We start from the raw sequence: 27,479 nt of genomic DNA on the forward strand, positions 1-27,479 counted from the left end.
AATTACAACATTCACATTTTTTTAATGTTTTAATGACAAATCTATCCGTTTTTGCCCAATATCACTTATTTTATAATCATTTTTATTTTAAGTTTTTTAGCCAGATTTATCCCAATGTTTAACAATGAGATTCAGTAATTTTCTACCCACGCATCTGTAATTATGCTAATCAGCTCAAAGTCTCACCATCATACTTCAATGAAGTGTGAACACTGCAATGCAGCAAAAGACAAATTTCACTTGTAAGTATGTAAATCTGTGACATCAGTGAGCTGTTTATTTAATTCAGGAGCTGATTTAGTATAGCTTATGTAAATGATGATGTAAATGTGTGCAGTTTATAGCTTTTAGAGTTATTTGTATATTCAGGGAGGTAATAGTGCCTAAAAATAAAGCCGCTGGGCAAATTCTGCCAGATGGGGACGATTAACAAGAGATTCAGTAAACAGATCAGGCCAAATTCCATACCAACACTGACAGTGGCTATCTGCAGCACAATACACACAATGTGTCTGAAATAAAAACACGCCTAGACATGATTTTGAGAATCTTTATTAGGAAAAAATTGCTAATGGATATAAAAAAAAGAATAATAGATAAATGCATGTGTCTATCAGTGAGCTGCTCATAACTTTAACATGTCAGGACATATTGTTGTCTTTATAACCCAGTTATTGGGATTTCCATGAGTACATTTTCTTCTAAATAAATAAGATAGGGCTGGCAGTATAAGATATCAAGGTTGCATAATTTTACAACAGCAACAGTTTTACCCTCTCACCTGAGAGAGGTAGTAAAAAGACATACATTATTAAATTACAATAAAAAAGCATATAGTATTTATTTTGTTATTTGAATTTTTTTTTAATGATCACATCATTTGGTCTCAACTTAATGCATGATTTGAAATATGACAAGCACTTTATGGGGCTAAAATAGAAGCAGTATTTTAGTTTCTACTGGTAAAAAAAATCAATCCCAGTTACAGATCTTTGCCTGCCACTTAAAATTAAAACAAAATCCAGCACATTTTTAATTATCATTAAGTAAACTGGTATCTCATTATTTTGAGATAGCAGTCCTTATTATGAGATAGTAAGTCATTATTTTGAAATAAAAAAGAAATCCCCCAAAACACACATACTTTCTTAAAATAATGAGACAGTATCTCAAAATAATAATATAGTATTTCAAAATAATGAATTACTATCTCAAAATAATGAGGTATTTTGAGATAGTAAGTCATTATTTGGAAAAAAAATGTTTACAAATAGTAACTTGTAAATTAAATTACACAGAATATTACACAAAATATTGAGTTGGAAGAAAACTCTAAAGGATGTGTTTTGAAGGGGCGTGGCTATTTAGTTACCAAACAAGGAGGCGCCTAATTTGATTGGGCCTTATCCACACCTAACCCGCCCCCTGCGCTACCTGGCTTTATAAATGAACCCCGATATAACTCCAGGTGAGTTTAGCTATGTGAGGGAAGCTGCAGTTGAGAAGCGCGCGCCTGGAATGACCGAGCGGACTGGAGCTGTGTCTGGGACTGTAGTTAGTTAATTGGTTCATTAGTTAATTGGTTAATTGATCGGGTTGGCGGGAGTTTATTAGTTTCAGGATTAGCTGTTTTTTACAGAAACTACAGACATGGCGGACTGGAAGATGCCGGTGAGCTACTACAACCCGTCATATCACGCGTACGCGTACGGCCTGATGTACCCCCAGGCCCCCGAGCAGACCCACCCCACCGTCAGCTGGGCGGAGGCCGCGTACGGCCCGTCTGCCGCGGTCACAGGCGGCTATTACTCCCCGCACGCTCCGTCTCAGTCCCCGCCCGGCAGCCCGGAGTGCGCGCCCGCCGGTAGTAACGGGCATTACCCGGGCTCGGTGGTGTACTACACCGACTCCCAGTCGCACACGCAGAACGGCCGCCTGTTCTTCTCCAACAACCGGGTGCAGTTCGACCAGCAGCCCAAAGACCCGGAGGCGGACCAGGCGGGAACCGGGAGCGACACCCCGAGCGACTCCGAGGCCCACACTCCAGGTTCAGATCCTTTTTATTTTAGTATTTTTTTTTTGTTGACCGATATATTTAATTGAGTATTGATTGCAGTGGTCATGGAATGCAGAAACACATTTTCCGGATGTTAAATAAAAAAATATTTAAGTAAATAACCCCCCAAAAATAGTTTTCTTATGTTATCCCTATAATCACTAATACTCACTAATTCTATGGCCCAACCACACTTAAACACGAACACACCACAGACTAAAAACAGAGCTACGATAGAAGTAGTTTCTTGTACTCAAAGGTGCGTTTTTAATAATTGTATATTCTGTTCTATGTCACTGTACTAATGAACTATATATATATATATATATATATATATATATATATATATATATATATATATATATATATATATATATATATATATATATATATAATTTTTTTTTTGTCATAAATATCAATTATTTGATCGCTCAGTCAACTCTCTTTAAATATAAAAAATAAAAACTTTCTTGAAAGAAATTTAAAGGAATTGTTGGACTTGCTTTTTAGTATGCTTTTTAAGTGTCACACGAGTTTTGTAACCATCTTTAGATGAGAAACCTTGTAAAGAGTTTGAACAGAACATGTTTTGAATGGTTATTCTAATGCATGTTAGGTTCAGAGATAAAAAAAAAGATATATATATATATATATATATATATATATATATATATATATATATATATATATATATATATATATATATATATATATATATATATATATATATATATATATATAAAAATAAATTTTAATTTGGAAGAGTTGCAACAAGCAAATGACACCAATTTGGATGGAATGAATGGTCCATTTCTAACTTTGGATCACAGGTTCATTAAATTTATGAGCAGTAATGATGATAAAATTTTAAAATGTGAATTATCATGTTAGATCTTTTATAGAACGTGCTGCTCTCTCTCTTCCAGACTCCTGGAGCTCCGGCAGCAGTCGGGAAGGTGGCGTTCCTCCAGCCGAGCTTGATCTTCCTGCTTGGGTGAAGAAAGAGCCTTCATCCTATGAGCTGGACGGTGGCAGTCCTGACTGTACTGAGGTTATTCCCAGCTCTCTTTCAGCAGCAGAGCATCAGTCAGGTTTTAAGGTGGAGGAGGACTGCGGTTTGGTGATGTCTCCACCCGGGCAGATTCCATCACAACCACGAAAAGCTAAAGCCCGAACAGCCTTTTCTGAAGGTCAGATGAACGCCCTGACCGACCGCTTTAATGTACAGAGATACCTCACGCCTGCAGAGATGAAGACTCTCGCTGTGCTGACTGGGCTTACCTACAAACAGGTAACATCGCTTAATAAGCCTAAATATAAATCTATATAATAGTCACTGTCCAATGAAAATCAAGCATCTCCAAAACAGCAGCTTTACAGAAGAGAGAAAAAAACCTTATAAACCATGCTGTTAACTCGTGCTCCCGCTTCTCAGGCAGCAGCAGCCTGTCACTCACTCAGACACAGAGACAGCGCTGTGTATCTACTTGTCAAGAATCAAAACATTGCAACATGATGTATTTGATTACTGCGATGTGACTATCGTGCATGCGCATATCACAATGACTATGCTTAAACGATATATATTGTGCAGCCCTATCTCTGACTGAATTTTAGATATACAATACTGATTTTTTTTAATTAATTAATTAATTTTTTTGATGCACAGCATTATCCCAAAGTCAAAAAAGTTGCATTCCAATGATAGCATTTGTTTTTCAAAGTCTAACCAATCTGTTTCTTCCTGAACAGGTGAAAACCTGGTTTCAGAACCGGAGAATGAAGCTCAAGCGACACCAGAAAGACAACAGCTGGGTGTCGGAGAGGTACATCACTGCTGGGGTGCCCAGCGGCCCACCCTCACATTCTCAGGTGAACTATTTTTTATTTTTCTGCCCATAATTTTAATTATTTTTGTGCTTTTTGTCCACACTGCCCTGTACTACTGTTTCTTCATCGGTAGTGACTTTCAGTGTGGACACAGATTATCCAATCATCCAATATGGAGGCATTTCAATAGATGTTGGAAATTGTCTTAAAGGCAGGATGATACAAAGGGCCCTTACACTCTGTTAACAGTATTTTCACACCTTGCACCCACACTGTTAAAATAGCATCAGAGTTTAGAATGATGTCTATACTAATGAGTGTGGTGGTCAGAATGGAAGCGAGGTGTGTTCAGATAAATATCTGGTGTGTCTTTATCTTGGTGGTGGGAAACACAGGTGCACCACTGACTGATTAAAACCCTGACAACATTCACAATTCAACCGTACATAAAAATAACAGTGCTGTTCCTGTTAATTACCTGCTACGGCGCATCTTCAAAGCATAAATGCACAGATCACTTTCCTCTGAGATGCACCAAGCACTGAGGTGTAGCGTGGTATGCTGCTTGTTTAGTTCAGCTATTTTCTCTAATTTTTCAAGATAAGATTTTTGTGTGTTTACCTATACATTACTCAATTATATATTTTTGTTTATGTAAAAAAAACTGATATTGGATGCATTATTAGACTTTTTCTGGAAAAAAAATTAGTGCATGCATTTTCGAACTGCACTATGCATGCTTTATTTATTTATTTATTTATTTATTTATTTTTTTGCGTCCCCAGCATACCAAAGACACATTGGCACACCCTAAATCAAGCTGTGCAATGCACGGTTAATGGTTCTAAATTCTTAAATAGCATCTTCTGTCATTTGATAGTTAGGTATATTATGTATTTATCGTGTTTTCTCTCCTTCAGTTTCAGGTAGACGCTCCTATGCTGAACCAGGACCTCTTTGCCACCAACCCTCAGTTCGGAAATGCCGTGTTCAAGAAAAGCCCCCCACAGACGCAGCCCTTCTACCCCAACTACACCAGACCCCTCTCCCCGTCCCAGGTCCCCTCCCAGGTCTCCTCCAGACCCCCGGGGTCCTGGCCCCTGCCCCCAGCTGTGACGCACTACGAGTTCCCCAACCCCGGCGTGCCGGTGCGCGGGAACCCCGACGCCGGAAACTCTGCCGATCCTAGCAGCAGCAGCTCTACGCAACTGGCCACCCTGCACAGCGCCACCCAGTGGTCGTCTTAATGCGACTGCGCCGGGCTGTGAGCGGCGGCGTGTGTAAATAATTAGAACCTCACAGCCTGTAGACGATACTTCTTCTTCTGTACATAATATTCAGATTTAATCCGGGGAGCTGGTGGCTGATGCTCTTTGTTGATCTGTGTGTTTTTAAGTCACTGGATGCGATCAGATGCACATTTTTTTTTTACTTTTATATATATTTTTTTCTTTCTTTTTATGAAATTAGAGTTTTTTGACGTTCTTTTATAGTGGAGCTCTATTTTTGTAAATTCAGTGGACCTCTTCTTCTTCTTCCTCTTCTTCTTCTTCTTCTTCTTCTTCTTCTTCTTCCTCTTCTTCTTCTTCTTCCCCAGAGTATTTAATCTTTAGATATTTAGATCAGGAGGATCTCTCTCTCTCTCTCTCTCTCTCTCTCTCTCTCTCTCTCTCTCTCTCTCTCTCTCTCTCTCTCTCTCTTTCTTTCTCTCTTTCTTTTTTTCTCTCTTTCTTTCTTTCTCTTTTTGGCGCTTGACGGAGGTGGTGTTAATGTGTGCATTAACTTAATTCCATGAATTGAATGTATTTGTAAGGCACTCTTCAACATTTGCTGCCGGGAAGATTCAGTACTGCACAGGGTTTATATACAGTTTTAGTTACAGTTTTTGTATAATGAATTCACTGCTTGTAAAGGCCTTGATGATTATTATAAGTGTTGGGTTTCCAGATCTTGCTGTTCTTCGTCGACACCTGTCTCTCTCTTGGTTGCAGTACTGATCTTTTTGTCTTGTGGGGTGTTGAATAAATGTTTTATCTGGTGTCCTTCAAACGTTTCCTTGTTGTTGGCGATTAGCATTAGCTTGCGTGTGGATCTGACCCTGGGGCGATGTTTGAGTTTTTCCAAGTTGAGAAACCAGACTGGTTTGGTTTTGTTTGGCTCCTCCTTTGAAACACACAGTGGTTCATGCTGTATATTTGCAGATAAATATATAATGGAGTTGGGTGTGTTTAAATTAATCCAGCATATATAATGTTTGGGTGGTGGGTTGGGTTCTTTAGTAATGCAGTTTTGCCACGGTTTTTAGAAATGGCGCCAAATAACGTATTAAACTTTCAATTCTACCTTTTGTTGGAACATTTTAATGACTTTCTTTTAGTTTTAAATTGTGGTCGACTGACCAATACTGAATGTAAATTATTTGATATGTAAATTGATCATAAAACATTACTGCAGGGGATGAATTAAGAAACAAATTAGAATACCATTGAAAAGTCACTTATTTTCAACTGAATTACTAAAATGGTGAATCTCTTTTATATAGATGTATTAAACAGTGATCTGAAGTGTTTTTCTTTTATTGTTGATTATAACTTACAGCCAATTAAAACAAAAAAAAATCAGTGTCTCAAAAAATTAGAATATTATAGGAGATAAACATTGTCAGCAGAGGGAAGCGTGGAGTGCTGTAAGATTCTTGATATAACATGGTTTGGAAAGACATGTCTGTCATCTGCTGCTGTTGATCCACTGTGTTTTATTATCAAGTCTAAAGTCAGTGCAGTGTTGTTTTCCCACAAAATCTTACAGCACTTCATATCTTACAGCTTCCCTCTGCTACTGACAACTTTTATGGAGATGCAGATTTCATTTTCCAGCAGGACTTGGCACACTGCCCACACTGAATACCAAAAGTACCAATTGGTCTTATATAATCTAATTTTTTAAATCACTGATTTTTGGCTTTTCATTGGCTGTAAGCTTCATAATCATTAACAATAGAAATAAATGCCTAAAATTAATTACACTCTGAAGTCTTAAGTTCATTGGAATGTAGCATTAGGTTGAGAAACTTTGAGCTGCAGTGAATGACTGTAGATGACAGTAATTGTATGTATGCATATATGTATTTTTTGTTTTATTTACTTCCCCAAAAGTTTCAACATTGCCGTCAGAGATTTTTTTAAAAAGGAAAGTCTTCTTTTGTAAGAAAAAGGTGGCTTTATTGAAAAGATTGTGTATCTATACATCTGAAATAAAATCACAGTAAGTGGTGACTATAGTACATATTGCTCCCATGTCCCATATATCATATTATATCAGCCTGATCAAACCTTTTCTGAATCTCACAAGCTTTCATACGCTTCCACTCCACACATTCACACCTAACGGTCAGGGTTTTAATATTTTGTAGATTGTCTACATATTGATACCATACAACCTGAACCAACAAAGTGGTAAGATTTATGAGTTATATCATACAAATTCTGCCTACTAATGTGTCTTAACCACTGCTGCTAGTTTATACAAGCTTATTGAGCTTAGTGATAAAAGTAAAAGCAACGTTTTGTTGGGCCTTTGCTGATTTTAGCTCATTTTTTACATGCAGTCTTAGAATTGATATGGTTATTTAGATATTTAGAACACCTGCTTAATCTTTAGTAAAGAAAACATCATACATTACACAGCAATTTGATTGTAGAGGCATTTAGTCCATGCCTACCCATGCAAGAACTGGTATTTTTATATTAAGAGTAATTTTATGGGCTCCACCAGAGTTATATAGTGCAGCAACAGCATTCAGGCCTCTAAATGACAATGAAAAAGGCACCATTCTCCCTATTAAAATCAGCGTACCATTAAAATGAGTATACAGAATGTTAGATTACTCCTAATCTAGGGAATACTACTTTCCACAAGGTTAAAAGTGACTTTTAGTGACACTTCTAGTCATTCTGGAACAGCATAAGTGAATACAGGTAATGATGTTGAGTAATTAGACTCACCAGGGTGCTCAATAGTGCACTCCAGAGAACAGATTACCTTATAGAAAAAAATAAGAGACCATTTAAAAATGATGAGTTTCTTTGATTTTACCTAATTGAAAATCTCTGGAATATAATCAAGAGGAAGATGGATGATCACAAACCATCAAACCACCAAACTGAACTGCTTGAATTTTTGTATCAGGAGTAAAGCAGCATAAAGTTATCCAAAAGCAGTGTGTAAGACTGGTGGAGGAGAACATGATGCCAAGATGCATGAAAACAAAAACTGATTAAAAACCAAAGTTGTTCCACCAAATATTGATTATTTCTGAACTCTTAAAACTTTATGAATATGAACTTGTTTTCTTTGCATTATTTGAGATCTTTAAGCTCTGCATCTTTTTTTTGTTATTTCAGTCATTTCTCATTTTCTGTAAATAAATAAAAGCTCTAAATGACAATAACATGAATTTGTGGAGTAGAAGCAGCATGTGAAAGCCTGTTAGATTCACATCAGCTTTCACCAAGCAATCTCTTCAAAAGTTCATTTACAGTAAATGCCCTTTTTCAACCCAAAATTAATGTAAACCCTCACAAATATTCAATGCACCACTCATTCCATGGACAACAACAACTTCCACACACTTTATGTAACCAAGTTTTTCAAAACAACCCTTATTTTTAAGAAAAATCCATGTCCCTTATACAAAATTATACACGTGTAAGTCCTTCACATGAATTATCTGGATAATGAACGAAGTATTTTCAGCTTTTTGCACTTGAAATTCATAGGGAATCCCAGTTTATAGTTCATACAGAAAAAATCAAATATATATTTTCCATGGCCTTGAGTAGACTTCGCACTCAACAGCTATGAACCAGATCCAATTGTCTAGTATTAGCTCTGGAAAAAAAATAAGAGAGTACTTAAAAATGATGAGTTTCTTTGATTTTACCAAATTAAAAACCTCTGGAATATAATCAAGAGGAAGATGGATGATCACAAACCATCAAACCACCAAACTGAACTGCTTGAATTTTTACACCAGGAGTAAAGCAGCATAAAGTTATCCAAAAGCAGTGTGTAAGACTGGTGGAGGAGAACATGAAACTATTAAACTTTATGAATATGAACTTGTTTTCTTTGCATTATTTGAGGTCTGAAAGTTCTGCATCTTTTTTGTTATTTCAGTCATTTCTCATCATTTTCTGTAAATAAATGCTCTAAATGAGAATGTTTTTATTTTGTAATTTGGGAGAAATGTTGTCTGTAGTTTATAGAATAAAACAACAATGTTCATTTTACTCAAACATAAACCTATAAATAGCAAAATCAGAGAAACTGATTCAGAAAATGAAGTGCTCTCTTCAATTGTTCCATAGCTGTATATTGTATCATCAGCTATATACTTAAAGGAATGTCGCTGTTTTTAGCATTTGTTGTAACCTAATCTAATGCATTTGTACCATGTGTGATCTTCTTCCAGGGAGAATTTAGTAAAAGTACAGAAAACCTAATTTATTTAAAGCACTTTTTTTATTTAATGAAATTTTTTTCCTCCCCAATTTATATATACCGATTATCCCTATAAATTAGGTGAAGACCAGCACATGCCTCCTCCAATACAGAAGTCAGACTCCGCCCCTTTTCTAAGTGCTCGGAGGAAAGCCCAGCGACTCGGTTCTGATACATCAGCTCACAGATGCAGCCTAATGCTGATTCAAGGATCCACATCACCCTAGGGGTTATGAGGGGAAAGAAGAGCGCCATCTACTGTACTGTACCCACCCAGAGAGAGCAAGATTGAAGCAATTGTGCTCTGGCTCTGGCTGCTGATGGCGAGCTGAATGACCGGGATTCGAACCAGCGATCTCCTGATCATTGTGGCTGCATAGCCTTATTCCGCTTGCCCATTCTAAAGCACATTCATGGAAGAGAAAAAAATAAAAATAAAATAGGTTTTCTGTTCCTTCCTAAACACAAGGAAAGGAAATGACTGTGGAAAGAGACCACATGGTGCAGATGTGACCTGAAAACATTATGCTGAGAAAAGCCGAAGCATTCCTTCAAGAATTTCAAGCATCTCAAGGTCTCAACAGCAAAAAAAAAAAAATAATAATAATAAAAAAAAAAAACATATGACACAAACTTAATTCAGACTTAATTCCTTCTCTCAAACCACCAGCTGTGTGACTCTATTAGATTATTATTAGATTCTTCGATAATTTATCTATTCTGATGTCAGTTTGAGGATGAACTGTAACATTCCAGCAAAATATGAACGGATCAGGCTCCTTGGGAACTGGTGGATGAGCCAAGATGTTCTTGTCCAACAAGGCAGAGAGTGCAAGAGAGAAAGAGAAAAAGAGAGAGAGAGCAAAGAAGACAGAAAATTAATTTAAAAAGAGAGAGAAAGAGAAAAGCCCTATCTGGATAGGATTAGTTTCTCGGGTGTTCTGGGGTAATTTTCTCTGTGATTTTATTCCCGTCCAGAACGATCATGTACATGTTTTATTTCTCAGAGGACGTCTGAGAATTACAGGCTGAATTATCTACTGTTTTTCTCTGAACTCCGTGCTCCTCCGGTAATTTTAGTCCCGTCCGGACGCACATCTCTGAGTTTCGATCCACATACTGTAAACACAACAGCGAGTGGAAATGGAGGAGCTACTGAACAGCGTTATGTGATGTCATGTGACCGAGAAAAAAGCCTAAAATCTCACTGATCCTCCTGTTTTTTCAATTGCAGTCCGGATGCAGGAGAGTTTTATCACTGAGTAGACGTCCCCCTGAGAAAATCTAATCCCGTCCAGACAGGGCTAAAGAGATAGGCCGCATTCTTCTACTTTTACATTCTCCTTCAGTCCATCTTCAAGCTGCAGTAAATGTAACGGATGAAGGCCAGCGAGGCCCAAAACGAGACGGTCCCCAGCATCAGAGAGAAGACGAAGGCGGTGAGTAAAGAGTACCCGAAGAACTCCACGCTCTGCACCAGGCCGCTCATACTGGAGCGATTGTGGTAGTAGAAGAGAGAGTAGACGAATATAAAGAGGCCGGTGGAGCCCGTGCTCAGGACGCTGCGCCACCACCAGCGGTAATCCTCGCCCGAGAGCAGGAAGTACGTGAGGGCCACGGAAATGCAGGCCCCCACCGACAGCAGTATGGCAAATACGCAGAGCAGGATCCCATACAGGGTGTAGTGCTCCCGACCCCATACTGTGGCAAATATGTAGTACAGCTCCACTGAGATGGCACTGCAAAATAAGAGAAGAGGAGAAAGTGTATGAGTAGGATAACAATACAAACTATAATAATAGAGAAATCCACTTAAAAGACCATTTAGCCTTATATTTTCAATGGAAAATGATAATTCTCTATTGGAAGCATGTAATAATAAATAAAAGCATGGTCATCTTTTGTCAGCAGAGCTAAGGCCAGTATTTTATTACTGTAACAGTGTGGTTCCCACAGTTATCGGACTCCCCAATACAACCTCCACCTCCAGGGTTGCCAGGTTTAAAAACACATCAGCAGGGCTGTCATGGAAGCAGCTATAGAAGCTAGCAAGAAAATCTTAACTGCTATACAGCCTAAAAAATCATTCGCTGAAAAAGCTCAGTGACCAAAGACAAAATAAAACAAGAGTGAATATTGAATATTGGCAGTGAGTTCAACAGAAGACTAGAGAAGTAGAGAAGACCAAGAGCCCAGAAGGACAACAAGACGCCGAGCTGCTAACTATTTTTCTCCTGAACAGGTTAGCTGAGCTACATTAGACAGGTAATTTATCAAAACCAGTATGTTAGTTTCCTAGGGACAGGCATTTAAAATAATTTAAGGACTTAGCAAAGTAAGCCACAGTGATCTGGACTATTCTGAACACAGTCACAGCGGAGGAGCAGACATGTTCTAACTTCAGTTACTACCTTGGGAGTGTAGAGTACACAGACAATATACATCAGGAACCGAAAGTTAAGACTCTGTATTCACTTAATTTAGCTATGAGCTATTTCTTACGTCCCAAAAAGTTTTAATCCATCTTCTTAAGTGCTTTGTGTAACTAGATTTGTATTGAAACTGCTGATTCACTGCTTACCTAAAAGGTAGGAATCCTCCGATGGCCATGTGCACGGCCGTGTGTTTATACCAGGGCTGCTGGGGGATCTGCCGGGGGATGTTTCGGGTGCGACAGGGAGCCTGAAAGCTCCCGGCTCTGTTCTTACCCACAATTCCCCCAATGACCGTGAGGGGAAAGCCCACGAGCACCCAGGCTCCTAGCAGCAGGAGCACAGTGGAGGCTGGGAGAGCCTGTGTGGAACCACTCCACCAGTGAACAGAGTTCACTATACTCCAGGTCAGAAAGAGAGGAGCTGAGGAGAGAAACACAGGTTTATTTACTGTTCACACAATGTTTTACTGCTTACTCCTTACACTTTACACCTTACAGTACTTTTACACTTACTTAGGAGCTAAGCACTCTAAGCATTCCTGTGTTATTTGTGCGAATAACACATCAGTATTTATATGCCAGTAATTCAGAGCTAAGAAACAAATGGTTAGAATTAGTCTATGGAGGAAAAACACCACCAGCCAAGTACAATTGAGATAGGTAGGTGTGTGTTTTTAGAACAGTTCAGTTTACACTAGTTAAAAGTAAAATACTACCCACCTCTTAATTAACTATAGGTTTAAATAGGATCTCCGGTGGATTTGGCGTTTTACAGACACTCTAAGACTAGGTCAGTGGCTGAACTGCACTTAGCAGGGCATTATTACACATGTTGTAAAGTAATATATGACATTGCAAAGACTGATATTAGTGTAAAAATGTCTTTATATTAAAACACAGTGCTGTTAGTCAATAAAATGCAATTATGTTTGTATGTATGAATATTCATGAGCAAAAGCTGAAATCCTATCGTGTCTCCCCGCCCCTCCACTCCTCCACCGGACTAAAGTAGAGTTATACCGGATCACCGGAGAACAAATGAAAAAACGATGTAATAAGATCCTTAAAAGAGCTTGAGTTGATACTTCACCCCAGTATCTATACCTCTACCTACAGAGTAATGAATGTCAATAATCAAGAATAAATAAAAAACGCTCACCAGAGAAGAGGCTGGAGGTGAGGATGATGTTCCAGACCCAGCGCTGGCCGTGGATCTGGGTGTAGAAGCTGCAGGAGCAGTATCCTGATACGCAGCTGGTCAGAGCATACAGCACAATTGCAGCAGAGTTTATGGCACCATGGCGATGCACATTAAACATCCCCAGCAGTGCCATGATAATAATTCCTGACAACCAGAACAAGTGGTTAACAGCAGCATGACGGCACAACCATGTCAATACCTTAACTTTAACTTCATAGACTTTTCTGAGATGAACAGGTTATAACAATATTATTTTATGGTGACCTGTTCAATATTAACTGCTTTCTAACTAGACAATAGTCAAACTGCACTCTGCAAATAAATCAGCTTGACATTGTCACATTGCATTACCCAGTTACACAGTGTTATTCTGGTTACCTCATGTAGCTTTGCCTTCTGTAATCAGTGCACAGCATTATTAGTATTTCCCTGTAATCTAAAAACTAGTGCATCTCAGCAGCAGTAACTGTCTCATAGTTATTATGAGTTGCTTGCTAGTCCTAAATTAACTGACCGCCTGGAATCACCCTAAAAAAGGGCGGAACTGTGGGGCATGTAACTCTGCACCACTGATTGGTCTCTTATAGTTAGAGGCAGGACTGGCTGTACAGAACAGTCACAGCCAGAATAATACATATTTAATAATATTTTTCTCATAAAAAAAACTAATCATCATTATGGTGCAGTTTATTAAAATCGCAACCATTTAATCGCCAAATTTGTTTCTTGTGCAGTAAATAGTAATTAATATCTTACCTGTGGCCAGAGTGAGAAATTGAGCTCCCACTCCCAGAACAGCACACAGCAAGCTCTTGTAAGTTGGAAAGCGAAAGACATCAGTGTGAATGATCTTCCAGCCATTATCTCCCTGATCCAGATCATCACAGCTGCCATCTTCCTCTACATTATACCTGTTTTAACACACAGCCAGGACTGTTACATTCTGTTACATTTTGCCAATTATATATATATAAATATATATAAATCATTTGAAGTACTGGTATAAACAGGTTACCAAACACTATGACTATATATTATGTGCAATAATTAAACAGTTACACCAAATGAAGTGGATAAGCCACAACACATTTTTTCCATTTAAGTTCTAAGGTTGGGTATAGTTTTTAAATATTCAATAACGATACCCAAACAATACTTTTTTGATTACTTTTTCTTAATTGTAACAAAAAAAAAATCTAAGAAGCTATAATTATTCTGACCCACTGTATTTATTTAACAGTAAATTAACTGACAATAATTTCTATAATTCTGACTATTACAATAATAAACTATATTTTGCATTATTCAAAGAAATTTTAACGTTTGCAAAAGTTTTGTATTGTACTTGCCTTTAGTTCTTAAAGGTCAATAATTGGTTAGTCAGTATATAAATGGAAACTAAATATTTGATGGATTTCTACTTGAGTGCAAAACTCAGTGCACATATTTCTTTAGCACTTATTAATGAGGATTTAACTGTAAATAAACTATTATGTATTATTGTGAGGTGACAGTAATAATAGTGTATTGTGGTTTAAGTCTGGCAGAGTAGATCCTTTTTTTTCTGTATTATTATATCTCAGGGTAGAGAGAGAGAGAGAAAGAGAGAGAGCAAACATTTGAGAGTCTTCAGCACAGTGACAGTGTGTCGACAGTTTGAAGGAAAACTAAGTGCGGATGAATGTTTAGAAGTAGACTCAGACTTTAGAGCACTTCGGTCTATAACTTTTTGGTATTGAATTTCTAAACCCAGCCCCCAACACTCCTCACCTCGCGAAGTCGTTCTTCAGCACCCTCATGAGGATGATGATGACAAAGCCCAGCAGCAGCACCACCAGCACCAGCGAGTTGATGATTGACAGCCAGTGGATCTCCAGCGTCTTTGGGAAGAAGGAGTAATCTCGGAGGCGCTCAGCTCTGCGTGAATGAGGCAGGGGGCTCTCGAACCAGCGCACGCTGTACGTGTGGGTCACTGTGAGTCCTTCAGTGCTGCCCCCCGCCCCATGACCTGCTCCACCTCCCCCCTCCTCCAGAGGCACTGGCTTCACATCCTTAACCGACACATTGGCAAAGATCACAGAGTCTCCATTGTACTCAATGTTGAAGTCCAGGTGAGTCCATAATCCCACCTATGAGATAGTTAGAGAGGAAAAAAAATTAAATGCATGTTTTAATTTTTTTAATGGGTAAGGGTTGAGTTAAGGGTCTGACGAATAAATTCAGTATAAGAACAATATTAAAACTTCTTGATAAAATACACAGCCCTCCATGAGACACAATACTAGTCCCATGTCTCATGATATCTGCATGGTTCAAACACTTTTTAATCAATACATTCCCATTATAAATTTGTGACTTTCAAAATCTGTGGCAATACAATAATAAAATAATGTCAAAATGTATTATAATAGGCGATTACTTAATTATTTAATTCCATACACTGAGACACATTTCTAATGTTTAACGTATAACAGTAATTTATACTATACATACTTTAGTTAGAAACTTTGAACAGAATAAAATTTTTAAATAAACTAATCTGCCAGATATCTGGTTTCTTATTAACAATTAATAAAAAAAAAGATAAAATAAAAATAAAATAAATAACACACAAACAAAAAAAGCTTAATTTTTTATGTGATAATTATTAAATATTTCATAAAACTTGAGAAATTTTGTATTTTCTTTGCGATTCATTATTTACAGAGTTTAAACAGCCACACTTAACACAGTTAAAGGGGTGTGTCAGTTGCAGCGTCTCAGATTAGTTGGCAGAATTAGGGGAGCTGAAAGCGAGTGCTGTGATTGGCTTAGGATCAGCCTTCCCGTTTCCCCAATTACTACCACTCCTTCTCTCCACTCCTCCTGCTCCTCTCCTCCAATTCTCCACCTTCTTCCAGGTTAGGAGAAGAACAGGAGGACTTAAAGAGGACTAGCAAGGAGTAGCCGTTTCTGAACGCAGCCAGAGAGGGAAAGAGAAAGGGAAAGGGAAAGAGAAAGAGAGAGAGAGAGAGAGAGAGAGAGACAGAGACAGAGAGAGAGACAGAGACAGAGAGAGTGTTTGAGAAGCAGGTGGGCAAACCTTATGACTGTGAGGCAGAAACCCACTCTCCTCCATGTATCCCACAAATCCCCAGATAGGAACATCATCCAGGACAAACTCAAAGTAATAAAGCTCCTCAATAGCTTCCCTCAACTGATCCACCTATAAAAAAAAAAGTATGCATTCAGTAATGACAGTTTGTGAATAAAAAACAAGTATAAATAATATAAAAATGTTGTATTGATGTGTTTATCACATAACAGCTTGTACCTTAATACAAATTGTTGCTTCTATTTTTGAAAATGCTTTAATATTATATTAGCTGAGATGTCTCAATGAATAACCATATATCAATCAATTCTCTATCTATTATTTTCTTCAATATTATAAATTCTTTCATTTTAAAATGTTTAATTGCAATGTAATGTAAAAAAAGGTTTTTTTTTTAAATAAAGAAATAATAACTGATTACTTTTCATCACACAATAAAAAAGTATTGTTTTCAAATACTGCCCAAAAAAAAGAACAAATAAGTTGCCAAAGTTTAATTTATAAAAACGACAAAATGACAATACAACAGTACCTCTTTCTCAGTGAGACTGAGTTGGCACAAGGTCTGTCTTTCAGTGTTCTCCCTGAAGTGAATCTTGTACAAAGACTCTGCCATCCGGTCTCCATCTAACACTTCTCCAAGACTTAAGGCTTTATGACGCACCTGTGAAATAAAAATGGAGATATCGTTGTCACATGACATGGCAATGACACTGACATACTAAACATCCAGGATAACTATAAAGTAGGGACACGATGCTTCAGGATGGGAAAATATGACGATGTTCTGTCAGAATTTCACTAATGCAGGTTGGAGAACCAGTGGGCGTAAGCAAAGCGCGGATCATTTTAGTCAATCATTTTAGACTGAAGCCAATCACACAATTACTTTTTGAGGTCAATCACTTTTTTAAGCAATAGTTGTCCACCTCGCCCGGTGCTCGTTGCCTCTATGTGGAATTTTTGTTCCAACAAGATCCAGAAAGATGTTTCCTCTCATGGTGACAGTATAAAAAATGAGATTACTCATGCCGGATGTTAAATAAACATGCTGTGTGAGAATAATTATCACTTTTTGTTCAAAAAAAGGGGTTCAATTAAGAAAAAGGTACTGAAAAAAAGTATTGTTTGGGTATCGGTATAGAAAATCTTAAAACGATACCCAGCTCTATTAATAACTCACCTCTTTAGGTCTGCAGACAGGCAGCGTATAATAATGATATGTTTCCTGGGGATTGTGATAAGGACCCACTTTGTTAACATAAAGAGTCACAGGATCGCCTTGCTTGTAACTGACAGCCCATCCGATCTGTGGCAAAAGGAACAGAAGCAACAGACAAGCCTCCATGACACACCCGCGGCCCAGCCTCACCGTCATGATAATCCCTGTCAATAAAAAGAAGAGAAAACAGAGAGCCAAAGCTTTATTGACACAGAATTTAATGGTGACTGCATGTGTATCCATTACTGCATCCAGTAGAGCATTAAATATAACCTTTTTTCCAGCATTAACAGTTTTACACATCCTCCCACTGATAAACACTCAACTAATTAAGTTACAATAAAAAAGAAAACATGATATACAAATAATATAACAGAGATATTAAGAAAAAGAGAGAGAAAGAGAAAAAGAGACACAAATAAAGAGAAAGACAGAAGTAGTGAGAAAGAAAGAAGTAGAGACATGCGTAAAGAGAAAGAGAGAGACAAGTAGAGAGTGAGAAAGAAAGAAAGAGACAAGTAGAGAGAGGCAAGTAAAGAAAGAGAGACAAGTAGAGAGAGAAAGGAAGTGACAGAAAAAAAGGAGAAAGACAAATGTAGAGAGAGAGAGAGAGAGAGAGAGAGAGAGAGAGAGAGAGAGAAGTGGAGAGGGAAAAACAGAAAGAGAAAGTAAGAAGCAGAGAGACACGTAAAGAGAAATAGAGACAGGTAAAGAGAGGAAGAGAGAGGGAAAAATAGAAAAAAAAACAGAAGAGAGAGTGAAGTAGAGAGATACAGGTAAAGAGAAAGAGAGAGAAATAGAAAGAAATATAGAGACACAAGTAAAAAGAAATGGTTAAAGAGAGAGAGGCAGGTAGAGTGAGATAAATAGATATAAATAGAGAGAGAAGGGCCCATTTATTTCCTGTCAGTACAGCTTTTAGAACTTCTACCATTCAAAAGCTGCACTATAATGGGTCCTGAATTGAGTCCTGAGTTTTACTGGTGTGGTTTAAAGCTAAAAACTGCAGGAATAAGCTCTGCTGTGTGTTAATATAAAGCAGCATTAACAGTATAAATAAACAGAAGCTAAAGTTAAGCTAGTTTGCTAGTTAGCTTCTGCATTTTAGCCTGTTGGGCAATTTAATTTAATGCCTGTAGCAACCAGGCTAAACCTGCTAAACTAGCTTAGCTAAATAATTATTACAATCATTGCCGAACTGAAGCAGATAACTCGTAAATATATATCTGTAAAACACAGCGGGGAGGTTAATATAAAGCGAGCTGTCTGATATATACAGGATATTTTCTGGTTAGCATCATAGCTAGCTCCAGATGCTAATTTACAGCAGCTTCCGCCTGTGGGAAGCGTTAGCCAGGCTAACTAACCTGTTTCTGGCGCTAGCCTGGTCTCGCTAGCGTTTGCTCTCCTGGTCCAGAACCGCTGTTTCCTCCCTCTATCCGCGGGTCAGGATCATATCTGCCCGCCTTAACGAACCGCGGACCATAACCGGCCCTCCGAACCAGCGCTTCAGTGATCCAGTGTAAAACATCCAGCCCAGCTACCGATACCACGTCATCTTCACATACAGAACACACCACTCAGGCTTTTCCTGGGTGGGCGGGGCAAAGTTATACACGCCACGCCCACACCTGATTTTTATAAACACGCCTCTTCTCATTCAATTTTTTTAACAACTTATTTTTCAGATTTTTTTTTTACATCGTAAATTTAATGTAGAAGAAAGATTAAAGCTGTACAGAACCTCACGCAGAATTATTATTAATGGTGACTGTATGTGCATGCATAAATGCATCCAGTGGATAGATTCTGAAACTTTTAATGAAAGGGATTGTCCAAACTTTTGACTTGTGCTGTAACTAACGTATTTTTTTTTTACTTATATTTACTAAATATAATCATTAATATTTGACCTTGGTATATTATAGATTTAGGTATATATAATTTCTTTATATCATACAATTCTGTTATCCACACATGTAATGCTGCTATTCTGCGCGGCTTGTCTCCACGTTTTTTGTTTTTGTTCCAGGGCGAGGCAGTACTAATCGATTCCGAACAGTTGACCCACAGCTTCCTATGAGGGATCGAGAGCTTCGGCTTGTTGGCTGGGTTCGATTGGTTCGGTCTGTTGCGGCAGTTTTCACAGCGCGCCAAATGCAGCAGTGTTCCTCCGCCTGACTGAGAGCTGAGGAGAGATTCTGAGGAGTTTCAGCGCGTTTTAGTCTTATTTTTCTCGGTAAATTAAGATTTAAGTCATAATTCTGCTTTATGTATGAAATAAGAAGAAGCTAGTTCATATTTTAGGCTTCAAAACAGAAGAAAACGCTTTTTGTGAGTTTTGTTTGGGTAACTACTAGTGGGACCCGGTAAAAAGCGGAATCCGGCTAAAATAAACAGAAGATATATTAAATTAACTAACTTTAGTTAATTTAATGAATATTTAGAACTTAGAAATTATCTAAGTGTTTTATTATTTACTCACGAATTCAATTAAAGGCTTCTGCTCTACACTAATTTACTGAGCTAGCTTAGCTATCTCGTGTAAGTAGGTTAGGTTCACTATCTAGATTTTGTAGCTACACTACTGTGCTGTTACCAGTGTTATGTCGAGCTGTGCTACCCACTGATGTACTACTTAGCGATTTTGCGCATGCGTTTAGCCCTAGTACTGTTTTCGTAAGTTTTCCTGATATAACAGAATTATTATAAAAAACACGATAAAATAAAATAAAAAGGAAAATGTCAATTAAAATAAAAACTAGCAATAATATTAATACTAATAATAATAAGAAAAAGTAAAAGTAATTAAATAAACAAAACATACATTTGTTTATCTAGGCATGTCTTATTGTCTTAACTTTACCCTGATGCAGTATGATAGATAGCTTATCCAAATATCCTGTTGGAAGCATGTTCTAATATGGTGCTTATTTTTTTGGCATTTTTGCTTTTACATATAGGGTAGCACGATTTGTCAGAGTAGCACAATCCGGCAGAACACCATGTGCAAGCTATAGCTAAATAATATAAAAAGTTAACCTAGGTTAGCTAGCTATCTAACCTAAGATAGTTATATTTCTGCAATGAAATGAAATAAAATAAATTAAATACATTATACAGCTTATTCTAAGTTTAAATCAGTATACATAGTTCTGTATTTACAATTAATTACACACTGACACACCTAAATAATTCAATATCTACTATAAGTCATTCAGTGACTATTTTAAATGTTTCAGCATCTATAATTTGCAATTCAATTACTGGTAATAATGTTTCAATCTGTGCTACAAATGATGCATTATCCATTATGAATAATTCAGTATGTATTATATATATTATTATATTATATTCTATCTATACTGTATCTGTTAAATTATTCACTACTGTGTTTTTACCTCAGCTCAGCTCCACACAGCTCTTCGCCATGGGAATTCACGGGCTCGCTAAACTGATCGCGGATCAGGCGCCTTCAGCCATCAAGGAGCAGGATATTAAGAATTATTTCGGTGAGTTTCAGTCGTCTTTCTGCTGCCATGCTCTGTTTATTAAAGCTAAAATATGTTTATCTCCATACTATAGTTTTATTTACTACACGAACACCTGTATGCTAAGAGCTGTGTCTGTTTTTGTCCCCTACCTGTTCCATTTACATTCAGGCCGTAAGATTGCTGTTGATGCCTCTATGTGCATTTACCAGTTCCTAATCGCTGTCAGACAGGACGGGAATGTTCTGCAGAATGAAGATGGAGAGACAACAAGGTAGGTAACTAATATAAGTACAGAACAGTACCTGTACATTGTAGATTAATATCAAATGCTCAAACAGTTATGGGACACATATGGAATTACATGGTAAATAGTAAAAAAGTGTTATTCCTCCACATTAATCCCCTGATCTAAAGCTGATGAACTGAGATTAAGGTGATTTGAGGTGATTTAATTGAGATGAGCTGGAGCTTCACAGCGTGAAGGAAAAGCAGCAGCTATTGTTCAGCACCTCCAGAAACTCTCCCTCTTGAAGACACTGAGAGTGTGCAGATCTGTCCTCAAAGATAAATCTGATACTTATAAGAATCTAAAGTATAAAACATATATTCTGGTTTGTTTAATGCTTTTTGTTTACTAAATAATTCCATGTGTGTTCCTGTATAGCTTTAATATAGTCTTTAATATTAAATTACAATGTAAAAAAAAAAATATATATATATATATAAAAAGAATAGGCACGTCCAAACTTTTAACGGGTACTGTATATAAGCAGGTAATATTCTACTTTTAGCTTTATTCCTTTCAGAGCATGTGTTTTTTTCGTATTTTTTATTTTTGTTTTGTTGCACATATGGCTTATTAAAGCCTATTGTCCATCAAAATAGAACATTAACCAGCCAATAAAAAATGTACAGCAGCTTAGCTCTGCCCACTGCATCAGAAAGTAAAACAGCAGCTCAGACATTAGAGCCAACAAGGCAAAGTAAAAGCTAATCTTTTCTAATTTTATGATTTAAAACACTTTTATAATGTAAAAATTACTGTTTATGGATAATTTGTGAAGTTTAAAAAAAAAAATAAATAAAAATAGTTAATTGGATTTAATTTTAGATAGATTACTCTTTAGACTATTTGTCAAATGTTTGTGTGCGTTGCAGACAGAAAACAGCACTATTATATTTTTCATTGAAGGTAATTCAGGTCTGAAAGGATTAAAACATGTACATTTTTTGGCAGCTTCAGTTTTATAATCAGCAATAAGGAATAAGTAAATGTGCTTGTTTCTCCTCAGCCACCTCATGGGCATGTTCTACAGGACAATCCGGATGCTGGACAGCGGCATAAAGCCAGTCTATGTGTTTGATGGGAAGCCTCCTCAGCTCAAGTCTGGAGAGGTAAGGAAGAAAGAAGTGCATCCAGCAGGTAATGTGGTGCAGTGGATAACACCACTGACCTGCCAGTGAGCTGCCATGTGGGGGTCTGGGGTTCAATTCCTGGTCTAGGTGACTGAAGGCTGCATTACACCAATAAGAGTCCTTGGGCTAGACTCCTAACACAAAAATAACCTTGTAAGTAGCTCTAGATAAGAACGTCAGATAAATGCTGTAAATGTAATGTAATATAAATTCTGTACATACTCAAAATTAAGGCTGGGCAAAATATTGTAGATATTGATTGATATTGATTTGAAACCAATTTACACAAGACAAAAAGAAAAAAATAAGTCAACTATTATTTTTACTTTTTTATTTAAATTTTTAAGCAATACAATCAAGCTGAGCATTTCCAGTTTAAAAGCATTTAAAACATTAGGTAAGTAATTAGAAAAAAAATAAATAAATAAAGGAATACAAATTTTAAATAAATCCCTTTAATATAGATGAATACAAATAGAAAAAAATAAAATAGGAAAATCTAAATAAAATTACAGTAAACAGATTAACACAAAAAACACGAAATTATAAAATTAAATCAAGTAAATTATAAGTAAATTATAAAGTACAGTTATAAGAAATGAAAAAAATATATAATTAACTAAAATCATTAGAAGAAGAACCAAAATAATAAAAAATAATAAAGTAAGAACAATACAAATTAAATTAAAATGATAAGAATTAAAATAGTCACAGGCAAATATTGTGTTTTCTATGCAGGATACAATCTGAGTACAATTAATTTTCTATAAATAATATACTGGTTGGATTGTGTAGAAATGTTTTGGTTTTTAGTGGACAGAGTATAGTCTTTAGGCAAATTAGTAATGTCAACTTTAAAAAGCAGCATTATGTGAAATACTCAGAGTTATAGATAAATAATTTACAGTTATAGACTAGTATGACTTATCTGATGTCTTTCTATTGTTGGATTGTTGTATTTTTTTGTGTATATTTTAAACTATTAAACCTCTTCTTATTTGTGTGCAGTTGGAGAAGAGAGGCGAGCGGAGAGCAGAAGCTGAGAAGCTGCTCGCTCAGGCTCAGGAAATGGGTACAAAAATAGAGATTTTTAACAGATTCGTCTACTTTTATTTTTTAATTAAAGTCAAATCCAGTTTTAACTTTTTCTGCTGAACTTCAGGTGAACAGGAGAACATCGACAAGTTCAGCAAACGTCTCGTAAAAGTCACCAGGCAGCACAATGACGAGTGCAAGAAACTCCTCAGCCTTATGGGAGTGCCGTATATTGAGGTACTGGAAAAATTTTATTACATAAAAATATGTAATAAGCTAAATAATACAAAAAAAGCTGTATTTTTACTAAAGAGAGCTTTTTTTCTAGGCTCCCTGTGAGGCAGAGGCCAGCTGTGCTGCTCTGGTCAAAGCAGGAAAAGTCTTCGCTACAGCTACTGAAGATATGGACGGATTAACTTTCGGAACAAATGTCCTTTTGAGACATTTAACTGCTAGTGAAGCTAAGTACGTTCATTTAGACATTTCTGGATAATTATGGTTTCATACTACAGCTCTGAAAAAAAGATCCCTTAAATGCCTTAAATCCCTTAAAAATGATGAGTTTCTCTGATTTTACCAAATTATAAACCTCTGGAATATAATCAAGAGGAAGATGGATGATCACAAACCATCAAACCACCAAACTGAACTGCTTGAATTTTTGCACCAGGAGTAAAGCAGCATAAAGTTATCCAAAAGCAGTGTGTAAGACTGGTGGAGGAGAACATGATGCCAAGATGCATGAAAAAAAAAACTGATTAAAAAAACAAATATTGATTTCTGAACTTATAAAACTCTTAAAAATGAATATGAACTTGTTTTCTCTGCATTATTTGAGGTCTTAAATCTGTCTTTTTTTGTTATTTCAGCCATTTCTAATTTTCTGTAAATAAATTCGCTAAACGAAATAATTTTTATTTGGAATTTGGGAGAAATGTTGCCTGTAGTTTATAGAATAAAACAACAATGTTCATTGATAGAATTCATACATAAGGAGCACTGATGATTTTTGGGAAAATTTAAGGATTTTAAGTGCACTTTATAGTGCAAAAAATATAGTAAATAAAATGTAATTTAATTAAGTGTGTATGTCAGTGACATGGTGGCTGTTTTGAGTCCTCTATGAAGGTTCTTCTCAAAACTCTGCCAGACGTGTTGCTCAGTTTCCTCCTCTGCTTCCAGGAAACTTCCCATCCAGGAGTTCCATTTCAGTCGCATCCTTCAGGAGATGAACCTGACGCATCAGCAGGTACAACACCAGTCCTTTCCTCTTCAGGGCTTCTGCCTGTTTCTTCTCTTCCTCTACTAATTCATACATCTCCCTCTTTTCTTCTCCAGTTTATAGACCTGTGTATCCTGCTGGGCTGTGATTACTGTGGCACCATCAAAGGAATCGGACCCAAGAGAGCCATCGATCTGATCAGGCAGCACGGGTCTATCGAGGAGATTCTGGATAACATTGATCAATCTGTGAGTCTTTATTAGGTTAATAAGTTCTGCAGTATAAGTACAGTACAGGCCAAAAGTTTGGACACACCTTCTCCAGAACGATCATGTAGGTGTTTTTCTCAGACGTCCTCTGAGTAAATTACAGGCTGAATTATCTACTGTTTTTCTCTGAACTCCGTGCTCCTCCGGTAATTTTAGTCCCGTCTGGACGCACATCTCTGAGTTTCATCTCCTCGCCTTTAATAAAATAGATATTTGTCCACTGCCGCGCACCGTAATTACACTTTGGGCACGCCACGGTTTCCACGGAGATCCACGTTAAAAACACATCAGAGAGTGGAAATGGAGGAGCTACTGAACTCCATGATGTCATGTGACCGAGAAAAAAGCCTAAAAACTTTTTTTTTCTTTCCATTTAAACATGCTGAAGTGCTCTAAAGTCTGACTCTACTTCTAAACATTCATCTACACTTTTTTTTTTTATTATTCAAACTGTCAACACACCGTCACTGTACTAAAGTTTCTCTCTCTCTCTCTTTACCTCTATACACACTATATGCTTTACAATGTAAGAATTCATCCTTTTGGCTTCTACCCATTAAAATAATTCATAATATGGACAATGATAACGTATTTTTTTGATGTATCAATGAAAAACACCTGAGACACATTTTGTATGAATCTAATAAAAATCTCCCTTGTTTATAAATGAGGATAATTTTAACGAATGTACTTTAAATTGTATTTGTGTTCAGAAACACCCGGCTCCAGAGGACTGGTTGTATAAAGAGGCTCGTGGGCTGTTCCTGGAGCCTGAAGTGGTCGACTGCTCCACTCTGGAGCTGAAGTGGAACGAGCCTGATGAGGACGCACTGATCCAGTTCATGTGCGCCGAGAAACAGTTCAGGTAAGCACTGATACTTAGTGTGGAATATGGAGCTACACTAGTGTTATTAACAGTATTTTAGGCCGGTACTTCTGTGGTTCTAACTCTTAAACCGATTTCTTTTTGTTTCTGTTCTCCAGTGAGGAGCGAATCCGTAACGGCTGTAAGAAGATCATGAAGAGCAGACAGGGCAGCACTCAGGGGCGGCTGGATACTTTCTTCACTGTTACAGGATCTCTCTCCTCCAAACGCAAGGTACGAATACGCCAATATACAGCACATATACAGCACATATACAGCACATATACGGAGATGCTGAACTCAGTGTGTTTCACAGCACAAGATTTCGGAGACAGCCTAATAACTTTATCAAAAATGAAGACTGTATAATAGGAACGGTTTTGACAAAAGTCTACACAATGTACATTATTTAGACATGTGTGAAATATTCTCCAATAAGAACAATAGTATAATTTTAAAGGTGCTCTATATGAAACACAACACTATTTCAGACAGGTATCTCAAAATAATAACACAAATCTAAAATAATAAAACCATAAAAATACGTGATGCATACATACTTTTTGTTTAACTAAAATGTATTCAACTAAAACTACACTAAAATGCTGTCTGTTGTTGTCGACTAAAACTAGACCTAAACTAACACTAACTGACTAAAATGTGACTAAAACTATTATGCATTTTAGTCAAAAGACTAAGACTAAAACTAAACCAAAATCACCTGTCAAAATTAGCACTGGTCATCACTGGTATTTGCGGTCTTTGAATTTATTTACGTTTTTGAATTTACTGTTTAATTTTAGTTTAAAAAAATATGACTTTTGAGAACTTTAATTTCTATCTAAAGCTTTACTTTGCACTTGACAACTACAATACAGCCTTGTCACATAAAATGAAATAATATGATGTATCGCGGAGCTAAGTCACTGCGCTTTCCTCCGAGCATTAGCATTGGAGCATCACTAGTGATTGGGGGAATGCAGCTGATTGGATGGGATAATCATCATAGCTAAATTTGAGTGAAAAGTGGGATTAAAAATGGGAAAAATAAATTACTTTGAATAGGTGAAATAAACCTGTAATATTTGTTTTTCTATTTTTCTTTTTTTAATACAGGAGCCAGAAGTGAAGGGATCAGCCAAGAAGAAACAGAAGACGGGTTCAACACCAGGCAGATTCAAGAAGGGAAAATAAACGATTAGAAAGTGATAAAATTAGTTGGGACCTTCAAACAGTGTAAAAGCTTTGCTGTGGCTTTTATATGAATAAAAAAGCGCAGCAAAAATAGTTCTGCAAAATGTATTTTAACAAATGTTTTTTTTTTTGTTCTGTTTGTCTTGAATAAAAAAATAAGTAAAAAACCAACTTTTCCACCTGATTCAGATCCTTTAAAATTGAAAATGATGTGATTGGCCCTGATTTCTGATCACATGATCAGATCGGGGACATTCCTATATATATGTATATATATATATATATATATATATTTATCTGTGTGATTCATAAACACAATATTTTCACAATCTTTTATACGGAGAAACAGATACAAAACTACAGTCTGTAATTATTATATAACTACAAAATTCTATATCATTCCTATATGGCCAATACAGTTAATAAAATGATTAAATAAATATAGACATGTATTTCCCCTGTATTATCATTGGTAGTGTGTATATTGTGCTAAAGGAGAACTCCGGTGTGAAATGGACTTTGGGTGTATTTTTTTATTAAAACATGATAAAAAGATCTTATCTTTGTTGAATATCTCTCCTCTGCTCTCCTGCAGCTTTCTGACCTCCAGTATTTTGTGCAGTTTCTCCAAACAGGCTTTAGAAT

At 36.8% G+C, this 27,479-nt stretch overlaps 3 protein-coding genes and 1 long non-coding RNA gene across 4 annotated transcripts; 2 read left to right on the forward strand and 2 right to left on the reverse strand.

Moving 5' to 3' along the window:
• The first annotated feature begins 1,468 nt into the window (after positions 1-1,468).
• nanog (nanog homeobox) lies at positions 1,469-5,535 on the forward strand. Its single transcript, XM_022666912.2, has 4 exons — positions 1,469-2,047; positions 2,983-3,347; positions 3,809-3,928; positions 4,807-5,535. Exons 1-4 carry the CDS (start codon positions 1,651-1,653, stop codon positions 5,131-5,133), a joined length of 1,209 nt encoding a protein of 402 aa, XP_022522633.2. The 5' UTR covers positions 1,469-1,650; the 3' UTR covers positions 5,134-5,535.
• A 2,775-nt stretch (positions 5,536-8,310) lies between these two features.
• Positions 8,311-18,930, reverse strand: tm9sf1 (transmembrane 9 superfamily member 1). Its single transcript, XM_007255861.3, has 9 exons — positions 18,707-18,930; positions 17,301-17,503; positions 16,650-16,781; positions 16,106-16,228; positions 14,794-15,152; positions 13,780-13,934; positions 12,982-13,167; positions 11,970-12,243; positions 8,311-11,127 (listed from the first exon to the last, which is right to left on the reverse strand). The coding sequence occupies exons 2-9, from the start codon at positions 17,493-17,495 to the stop codon at positions 10,734-10,736; spliced, it is 1,818 nt and encodes a 605-aa protein (XP_007255923.3). The 5' UTR covers positions 17,496-17,503; positions 18,707-18,930; the 3' UTR covers positions 8,311-10,733.
• On the reverse strand, positions 8,311-24,031 carry LOC125802516 (uncharacterized). The gene is made up of 2 exons (XR_007439648.1): positions 23,874-24,031; positions 8,311-8,840 (listed from the first exon to the last, which is right to left on the reverse strand). It is a non-coding gene; the product is annotated as an uncharacterized LOC125802516 (long non-coding RNA).
• fen1 (flap structure-specific endonuclease 1) lies at positions 19,460-27,005 on the forward strand. The gene is made up of 12 exons (XM_022666949.2): positions 19,460-19,578; positions 20,746-20,851; positions 21,002-21,104; positions 22,126-22,228; positions 23,258-23,321; positions 23,412-23,521; positions 23,613-23,749; positions 24,467-24,533; positions 24,623-24,754; positions 25,489-25,640; positions 25,760-25,874; positions 26,757-27,005. The coding sequence occupies exons 2-12, from the start codon at positions 20,770-20,772 to the stop codon at positions 26,832-26,834; spliced, it is 1,143 nt and encodes a 380-aa protein (XP_022522670.1). The 5' UTR covers positions 19,460-19,578; positions 20,746-20,769; the 3' UTR covers positions 26,835-27,005.
• The last annotated feature ends 474 nt before the right edge of the window (positions 27,006-27,479 follow it).

Source organism: Astyanax mexicanus, chromosome 6 (genome assembly GCF_023375975.1).
Source record: "Astyanax mexicanus isolate ESR-SI-001 chromosome 6, AstMex3_surface, whole genome shotgun sequence".
Lineage (NCBI taxonomy): Eukaryota > Metazoa > Chordata > Actinopteri > Characiformes > Acestrorhamphidae > Astyanax > Astyanax mexicanus.